Source organism: Malaclemys terrapin, chromosome 7 (assembly GCF_027887155.1).
Source record: "Malaclemys terrapin pileata isolate rMalTer1 chromosome 7, rMalTer1.hap1, whole genome shotgun sequence".
In the NCBI taxonomy this organism is placed as follows: domain Eukaryota; kingdom Metazoa; phylum Chordata; order Testudines; family Emydidae; genus Malaclemys; species Malaclemys terrapin.
This window is the reverse complement of record NC_071511.1, coordinates 49,610,692-49,620,124: the sequence shown is the minus strand read 5'-3', so window position 1 is coordinate 49,620,124 and position 9,433 is coordinate 49,610,692. Positions and strand designations below refer to the sequence as shown.

Below are 9,433 nucleotides of genomic sequence, written 5' to 3'. Positions count from 1 at the left end.
GTCTCTGTCTGAACTTTTAACCGAAGCTCTGACCTGCGAACTACTCATGACACCCCCCTCCCCTTAAGTAGCCATCTCCCCTTATCTCTTTTTGAATTTACATTTTAACCTGTTTTATCCTGTAAAATCTTGTTTGATTATGCATGACCATTATGATCTGTTAATCACTTTGTTTACTTCTGTGTATAAATATTGATGCTCACCCCTAATAAACTTGCCACACTTACTCTGAAGCCTTTCAAGCTAAGGATAGTGTGAGCCCGTTGATCAACGAATTGGTGTCTGGTCTCTGACAGATTGTGAGCCCATACCAACTCCGCACGAACTCGGGTGCTGGAGAGGTGAGTGAGGACTTGCTTTTTTACCTAACAAAACTGACACGGGTGAGGTCCGGTTTCAGAGTAGCAGCCCTGTTAGTCTGTATCCGCAAAAAGAACAGGAGTACTTGTGGCACCTTAAAGACTAACAAATTTATTTGAGCATAAGCTTTCGTGGGCTAGTGTGTCGCTCTCAGGCAGGGTGGGGGAGATAGACACTCAGGTTAGGGGCTGGCATGAAGGACAGCACCCCCAAGCATGGCCTGAGGGCAGCCCCCTCCTAGGAATCCCTGAAGCTGGGGATGGGGGAAGTGCATTGGGCTGCCCCTGGAATTGGGGATGAGGACCAGCCCCCAGGCTTCTCTCCTGGCCCATGCCCAGCAGGTGTCTGGTGGACAGTTCCAGTCCTGTAGCCCAGGCCACCTTAACAAGCTCAGTCTGACGCCATCCACAGGGGAGGAGATCAGCTGGGCTGTGCCCGAGTGGCTTAAAAGCAGCAGCAGCAGAGGAAGGCAGGGACAGGGAGCAAAGCAGCAGAGATGGAGCTGTACCAGGTGTCCGCGGGCTCACTGGATGCCTGGATCGCGGAGCATCTCCAGCCCAGCGAGGAATTCCAGCTGCAGGTGAAAGACAGTGTCCGGAGGATTTGTGATTTCCTGAAGGAGACGTGCTTTGACGACATCAAGGTGTTCAAGACAGTGATGGTGAGTCTGTTCTGGACCAGCTGCCGGTGTGAAAGAGCTTGTCAGGGCTCCTTTGGTGCAGGCAAAAGCCTGGGCGCCTACGCTGTGATCAGGGGAAGCCAAAACCCCCAGCTGGACAGGCCAAGGGATGCCGAACAGGGCTGCCACTTACAGCTGGCTACAGGGGGTCATTATCCCAAATCCGCCCTGGCTTCCTAGTTGCCAGTGAGGTCAGGTAGGAACGTAGGAGCTGCATTGTCAGGTCAGAGCAGTTTTAGCCCAGTAACCTATCTCTGACATTGACCAACACCAGCTGCTTCAGAGGAAGGCACAAGATCCCATCTCATGGACAATTATAGAATTATTTGCCTATAGGGGAAGTTTCTTCCTGACCACAGGCTGTTAGTGGTTGGTTTATGCTCTGAAGCATGAGGGTTTGTCTCCCTTGTACATTTCCCTTTCTGCTGAAAACAAGTAGGGATGTTCTAGTTATCCTTGGAATGTCTAATCCTGCGGAGAGTGGCCTCATTGAGTGAGTTCCACAGGTTAACTATATGCTGTGTCACAAAAAATACCTTTGAGCTGTTTTAAATGTGTTGCCTTTTAATCTAGCATTATTAGACATCTGATATATCTTCTCTGAATCAATGGCTTCCAACCTTTCCCCTGTTGGGTCAATACCTTGTAATCAACACTCCCTTTACCAATAACAGGACAGGAAGTTTGCAAAACCTCTCCCCAGTCCCATTTATTACGTCCAGAAAAATTACACTAAAAGAGAGTTATTGAGATTGCAACTCAAACATTAGGAAATGCCAAAGGTAAGGTGGGCTGTTTAACCTCAATTCGGCCCCATTGTGCATACGTATTACAATACAGGCTTTAATTACATGATCACATATTATTTTTTCCATGGGATCCTGCCTCATTCAGAGCACAGGGTGCTCTACGGGTGAATCAGGGCCAGGTAGTGAAGGAGACTGGTGTCTGTAGGATCCCTACAGACTTTGCAGCAGATGGAAGATGTGCAATGAATGGGGCAGGAGGTTCCAGGAAGGTCTCCTGGGTAAGATAGTTGAATGCTGCCCTGGAGAACTGGATTCTCTCCCTGCCTCTGCTACTGAGTTCCTGTGTGATGCTGGGCAAGTCACTTACCCCAAAGTGTGCATTCTTCATTTTTGGGTGCCCAGTTGGAGCCCCCGAGGTCTGATTTGCAGAATTGCTGAGTGCTCACAGCTGCCACTGACGCCAACAGGAGCTGGGCTTTGACTGTACAATGTTGTGACGGTGCCGCCTGTGGGAGCCAGCTGAAGTCACTCAATTAGGGTGAACTGCAAACAAAACGGAGCAGACAAACCCCAAACGCTGGTGGATATTCCAATTCTTAGATTTACCAAGCCAGCACAAAACAACTTCTATATTGCCTCACTGGTTACTCAGAAGTTCAAACTACGCAGTTCCCATCACCATCCAGTCAAAGAAGCGATGGGAATCCATCGAGGTGGACGTGCTCCCGGCCTACGATGCCTTAGGTAGCGACTGTATCCCTGCCCCTCAGCTCGGCCTTCAGGGATCCAGCAGGTTTGGGGGTACCCACCCCCCTCAACGGCCTCATGGCCCCAGGGCTTATCCTGAGAGAGCTCATGGGAATGAGGGTGCAGCCTATGTATGGGACACAGCAATAGCTCAAGGCCCATTGGGACTGGACTCCCCTCAGATCTGTGTATGGTGACCCTCCCTCCACTGTCTCCCCCAGGGCAGGTGACTCCTGGCAGCAAACCTTCCCCCCAGGTCTATGAGGATCTGATTCGGGCCAGAGCCGGGCCCGGTGAGTTCTGCACCTCCTTCACCGAGCTGCAGAGGGACTTCGTTAAGCGTCGCCCGGCCAAGCTCAAGAACCTGCTGCGGCTGGTCAAGCACTGGTACAAAGAGGTGAGGTGCCCTGCCCTGCCCCGCCCTGGTCAGTGATACCCCCCTTGCTCCTTCTCACGCTCCGCCAGCCCTAGGGGTTACCACTGTATGTTAATGCGGGTTCAGCTGAGGAGTTCTCCTGGCTGACAAAAGAACCTCCCACACCTTAAAAACCCCTCTGGAATAAAGCTACTGAAGGTGATGACAGGAGCCCCTCCCACTGCCAGCGCTTCTCAAGTCGTTCCAGAAGATCACTTTGCTTCCCAGCATTTTGCTTGCCGGAGGTGGTGGTCATCTCGGCTTAAACTGGTCTTTCCTAGCTCGCTGCTCTCCTGGATGCTCTTGGGGTGGGCTGCGGCAGCTGGGTTCCTTCACCCCATCAAAGGGCCCTGGGTGTCACTGGAGACAGATGGGACACTGGACTAGATGAATCTTGGCTCTGATCCAGTCTGGCAAGTTTGCTGAGTCCCTCTCTAGCAGTCCCAGAATATCTGTCCAGATCACTGGTCCCCAAACTGTGGGGCACCCCCCCCTAGGGGCGCACAGAGGAACATTCAGGGGGGACACCACAGGGCCTGGGCCAGCCTCCACAGAGGGCAGGGAGGGAGCGCCACCCAGCCCCGCTCTGCCCCCAACTCCAGCTCTGCCCCCAACCCCGTGGCTCCGCTCCTGGCCGCAGCCCCAGCCACAGCTCCGGCCCTGGCCTTGGCCCCCGGCTCCCGCATGGGTGCGGACAGATTACATTATGGGTAAAGGGGGCACGACATGAAAAGTTTGGAGACCACTGATTTAGATGCCTTAGGTCACTTTGAGGCAAGAGTTCACGAGAGCTTCTGATCATGGACCAGACCAGAGGTTAAACAACAGAATCGTTGGCCATCTTGAACAGAGTCTGACTGGGAAACAGAATCCATTAAAAATAATTCAAAACAACAATTTATATATAGATACAGATAGAGAGATATAAATTCCTCATTGGAACTAAATTGTGTAGATTCATAACAAACAAACACTCAAACATCCAATCTCACATGTGTCCTCCTTTAATCTCAGGGCAAGCAACTGAACAAAGAGCATATTTCAGATAATGATTTAACGACCTATTTGCTGCTCACCTGAGTGGAAATTACACTAGCCTGTCCAATGACACTTTACAGGGTTGGGAGAGAAGGATTTTCTTTATCCTAATAAACACCTGTCAGTGCCTGATGCCACAGCCTGTGGGGACTTCACACCAGCAGTGGAAATAAAATGTGGAGCCTTCCGTTTCAGAAGCACGGACCTCTGCCACCTGAGCTAAAGGAGAATCCCCACTAGATGTTAGCAATATAGGGTCTTGACACACAATTGAGCAGGTCTGATTACTTACACACACTCTCTCTCTCTCTCTCTCTCTCTGTCTCCAGCTGGTACATTACACCCTGGCTCACCTTGTCTGGCCACTGCTAAGTAGTTGAGGGTTGTGGTGAGCACAGGACATGGGCAGGGGAGAGGTCAGGGGAGGGCACCCACCTGACCAGGCAGCAAGAGGGATTTGAGTTCCCTGTACTCCCACCTCATCCCATGTCTCAAGCCGGCTTACCCCCATCTCCTTAACAGCTTTCCAAGACAACGTCGGGCTTACCCCCCAAGTATGCCCTGGAGCTCCTGACCATCTACGCCTGGGAGAGCGGCACCAAAGGGGCGGAGAACTTCAGCACATCCGAGGGGTTCCGCACGGTGATGGAGCTGCTGTGCCGGTACCAAGAGCTCTGCGTCTACTGGACCGAGTTCTACGATCTCCAGTCCTCCGTGATAGGGCCCCATGTCAAACAGCTGCTGTGGGAGCCGTGGTGAGACCCTGCATCTGCTCCTCTCATCTCTGCGCGGCTCACTCACATCTGGCTGCAGCTCGGCCTTCCTTCTTGCGTGGGCGGGAGACTCTGTCATACCCAGGGACATGCGAGCAGAGAACTGGCATCTCTGCTCAGCGTCTCTCAGCCCTGCCACCCCTGAGACCGCTGCAGTTACACTCAGCACCAGCCAAGCAAGATGGCCGGCCAGCACACCCTGCACCATGTGCAGCCAGGCTGCCGCTGGGGGTGTATGCCCAAGCGGAGCCCCGGCCCCATGGAGCTCACTAGCCAAACCCCATTAACTGAAGGGAGCAGGATTCCACCCGGCAGCACCCGTATGAGTGAGAAAGGGTGGGGGGCTCACAGCCTGGCACAGGTCTGTCCCCCACTCCGCCACCATTACCCTGTGCCTCAGTTTCCCCATGGGCATGATGGGGATGACGACACTGACGGGGTGAGGGCTCGTGAATGATTGTGTGTGGTACCCGGCAACACCCCTGGGCCAGCACTAGAGATGGGTGCAATAGTATCGCAGGGACTAGGGCAGCAGCTGTCTCCAGCCCCTCAGCTGCCTGGACACTGGCTCTTCCGGGGGGGTGACCCCGGACCATACTCACCCTCCACCATTGCCCCATCCCCGAGCCCCTGGGACTCTGGCTCCAGTCGGCCAAGCCTGAGACTCCCTCCTCCAGCTCCCCTCTGCAGTGCCTGAGCCAGGCAGGCAACGTGGGCAGCAGGCAGCTGAGATGTGTCAGCAGCCTGGACGCAGAGCAGGGCCCGGCTCATGGGGGAGAGGGAGCGCGCTGGGGCACACAGCAGAGCCTCTGGCCACGTGGGCAGGTGGCTCAGCCCAAGAGACATAGACAGAGAGAATCTGTTGTGTGTTCACAGCCCCGTGATCCTGGATCCAGCCGACCCGACGGGAATCTTGGGGCAGGGAAAGAGCTGGGACCTGCTGGCGAGAGAAGCCGCCGTGTGCCAGGACCAGCTGTGCTGCAGGAACGGCCTCGCCCCCATCCGCTGCCGGGACGTGCAGCTACCGACGCCTCACAGGGCCCCTTCGCACCCCCACCAGTGATGAGCTCTTCCCTGTTCAGAGCCTCCCGATCATGGAGTAGCCGGGAGGTCCCCCCCATGGCCCCTGCCCCACTCCCCACAGCGCCCCCTGCTGGGAGAATCTGGGGCTGGCGTAGCCGGAGCTCCCCCCACAGCTAGTGTTCCTGCCCTCTCCCCATAGCACCCCCTGCTGGGAGAGGCTGGGGCTGAAATAGCTGGGAGATTCCCCTCCCCTCACAGCCAGCACTGCCCTACACGCAAGGCCTGGCCCTGCCGGAGCCTGGCCTGGAAAACCAGCTGCTGCTGGATGATCAGACCCTGGCATCACACGGCATCTTCTACGACACCATGGTTCAGATGCTCACGATCGAGCCCCAGGAGATGGAGATCTTCGTGAAAGACCATAACAGCAGAACCATCCTCTATGGCGTCCGTGCCAGTGACACCGTCCTGGGCCTGAAGAAGAAGATTGAGGATCACACGGGTGTCTCCGCCAGCCAAGAGCACCTGACGTTCAACAGCAAAGAGCTGCAAGACGACTACACGCTCGCCCATTACAGGATCCGGAGCAAGAGCATGGTCTACCTGCTTTTGCGCCTCAGGGGTGGGTAAGATGTTCACTGGGACCTGCACCCCGGCAGAGAGAGCATCACAGTGGACTATATTTCCCAAGATTCTTTGCATGATAATTCAGGGCTTTGCTAATGCCCCCCACGTTCCAGAATCAGCACCGCGTCCTTCTGTAGTGCCACCCCATCCCCACGCCTCCTGTTGCAGCTCCTGGGAGCTCTTTCCTGCCGCTCCATGGCCCGTTTCAGGATGTACTGCCCCCAGTGCAGAGCTGGGTGCTGGGCACCCACCAGACATTGTTCATTAGTCCCCTTCCTCCTCCCTGTCCTCGTAGGCTGAGTCTTAGAACCGGATCCCAAAATGCCACCCTCTCGGCTTGAGGCTGGCAACAGAGGCTGCCTGTGACGGGGAGAGCCCAGCTGGGCCCCATTGTGATTCCAGGCCTAAGGCCAATGTGGATAGGTTGGGAGAGCCACCTGGGGTGTGGGTCTCAGGAGCCACGGGGCAGGGTACCAAGCTACTGCCCCCAGAGGTTGGGGTAGGAACAGCTGGTTGATATTTTAGCAGCACCCTGAGGGCTCGCCAAAGACCCTTGTTCTGCTGCCAGGCCTCTGCCACTTACTGTGTGGGTGACTGGGCCCCAATGCGGGCTCCAGCCGGTAGTGGAGGGGGAGATAGTGAGGATGTGGCAGATGAAGGAGGGATGTGGGGGCCATGGGGGACATTCATACACCCCTATCCATGCCCCCATTGATGCCCACACAAAGGGTTAATTATATGGGGGAAATATCTCTGTCCAGCCTGCTGCCCCCCAACACTTAGCAGAGAGAATGAGCAGCCAACGGCAGGTGCAATGCCAGGATCAGCCAGCAGGGGGAGGCAAAGGGAAGCATCCAGCTTCCCTCCTGTGCCCGACTGTGCACACAGCAGCACTGGCTGCATCAAGGGCGGGGGGCTCACTCTGTAGCATGGCCCCCCACATGTGCTATAATGTATATTCTGCTTACTGTATTTTTCACTCCATGCATCTGATGAAGTGGGTTCTAACCCACGAAAGCTTATGCCCAACTAAATTTGTTTGTGTCTAAGGTGCCACTCCTCGTTGTTTTTATTAAATTGAGAGCGACTCTCAATCAGCGTTTGCATTGCAAATAGGATGACCAGACAGCAAATGTGAAAAATCAGGACAGGGGGTGGGGGGTAATAGGAGCCTATATAAGAAAAAGACCCACAAATCGGGACTGTCCCTATAAAATTGGGACATCTGGTCACCCTAATTGCAAACCAATTGCTGAGAACCCAAGAGAGTAGGGTTAGGTCATTTTTGCTGCATTCCCTGAAATCAATTTATTCCTGGACTTGTTTGGGAACAGACAGAGCCTGGATTTTTTTTTTCCCCTAATAACAAGAAGTGTTCTACGTTAGATGCACTGAAGTACTGACAGATTTCAGAGTAGCAGCCGTGTTAGTCTGTATCCGCAAAAAGAACAGGAGTACTGAGAGCACCTTCTAGACATCGCCAGCTCATTGAAAGAGAAGAGAAAGCTCGGCTGGAGGTCATATCTGTTGGATAATGTAGTATATTTGGGTGTTTTGTTAACTGCTTTTGCTTTAGAAAGGGCGGAAGAAGGGGAACAGAGAGAGATCAGGCAACGAGAGAATTAAACAGAACCAAGGAGTGTGATGGATTATTTTTCACTGGCAATTTTTAAATCAAGAGTGGATATTTTTCGAAAGGACCTGCTCTAGTTCAAAGGAGAATTAATTCAGGGAAGTTTTCTGGCCTGTGTAATGCAGGAGGTCAGATTAGATGATCACAGTGGTCCCCCTTGGCCTTGAAGACAATGAAAAAGAGCAGAGGACTGTGTGTTAAAGGGGGAAAGAGTCGGAATGTGCCAGTGCCCCAAATCTGCGACCTCAGGTATGTCACATCACCTCTCTGCGCTCGGGTTTCCCTATGGATAACACTGGCCCGTCCTGCAGAGGGGCAATGAGAATTTACGCTATGCTGCTGGCAATGTGGGCTGGCCAGGGGGATTGTAGGATGGTCCTTTTCAGTCAATGGGGGGGAAGGTCCCTGTGGGATGGGAAGCTGGAGTTACCCCAGGGCTTGGGGCTAGCGGGGCTTAGCCAGTTCCTGCGCACCCATGGCCGGCACAGCCTGACCAAGACAGCAGTTCTTTGGGACTCACAGTGGGGGAGCGGTGATGGGGCTGGCAGATGTGTTTGCTGGAGGGGGGACATCCCTAGGTTGTCTGAGTCCCACAGGTACCTGGGGGGGCAGCCCGGGGACCCCCTCTCTGGAGTCCAATTTCTTCAACTGCTGGCAGCTCTTCCTTACTGAGTTCAAATCAGCCAGGCCGAGTCAGTGCCATCCAGGGTCAGGGCCAGATGAACGCAGGGGCTTTAGGGGCTGTAACCCAGGGCCTCGGCCTAAGGGGGACCCCACAGGCCCGCAGGCTGGATGTGGCCCGCTGCTTCTTTTCATCCGGCCGTACACCAGTCCCCGAGCCTCAGCGCCGCCCCCACCCCACGGGGTTGGAGCCCCGAGCACCGGCTGACCGGCATGCCCCTAGGTGAGGGGCGTTCAGGGAATCTCTGCATGCTGCCCCTGCCCCCAGTGCCAGCTCTGCAGCTTCCATTGGCCGGGAAGCGCAGCCAATGGGAGCTGTGGGGGCACCGCCTGGGGGCACGGGCAGCATGCACAATGCAGACCAGCCTGGCCCTTCCGCCTAGGAGCTGGACATGCCAGCCACCTCAGGGAGCAGAGCAGCGCGGAGTCAGGGCTGGCAGGGATCCTGCCTTAGCCCCACTGCATTGCTGAGCAGGAGCTGCCCGAGGTAAGCGCTTCCAGGCCGGAGCCTGAACTCCCTACCTCAGTCCAGAGCCCCCTTCTTCACCCAAACTCCCACCCAGAGCCTGCACCCCAACCCCCTGCCCCATCTCTGGCCCGACCCCCACCCCCAGCTGGGGCTGCATCCCCTCCCACACCCCAATCCCCTACCCCAACCCTGAGCACACTCCCACACTCCGAACCCCTAGGGGCCCCACAAAATCTAAT

At 55.2% G+C, this 9,433-nt stretch overlaps 1 protein-coding gene across 1 annotated transcript; it reads left to right on the top strand.

Moving 5' to 3' along the window:
• The first annotated feature begins 536 nt into the window (after positions 1–536).
• LOC128840331 (2'-5'-oligoadenylate synthase 1-like) lies at positions 537–7,445 on the top strand. Its single transcript, XM_054034175.1, is given in 6 exon segments — positions 537–1,047; positions 2,441–2,532; positions 2,757–2,932; positions 4,511–4,743; positions 5,638–5,935; positions 6,019–7,445. Coding segments are annotated over 6 exon segments (1,386 nt in total). The 5' UTR covers positions 537–856; the 3' UTR covers positions 6,415–7,445.
• Positions 7,446–9,433: the final 1,988 nt, after the last annotated feature.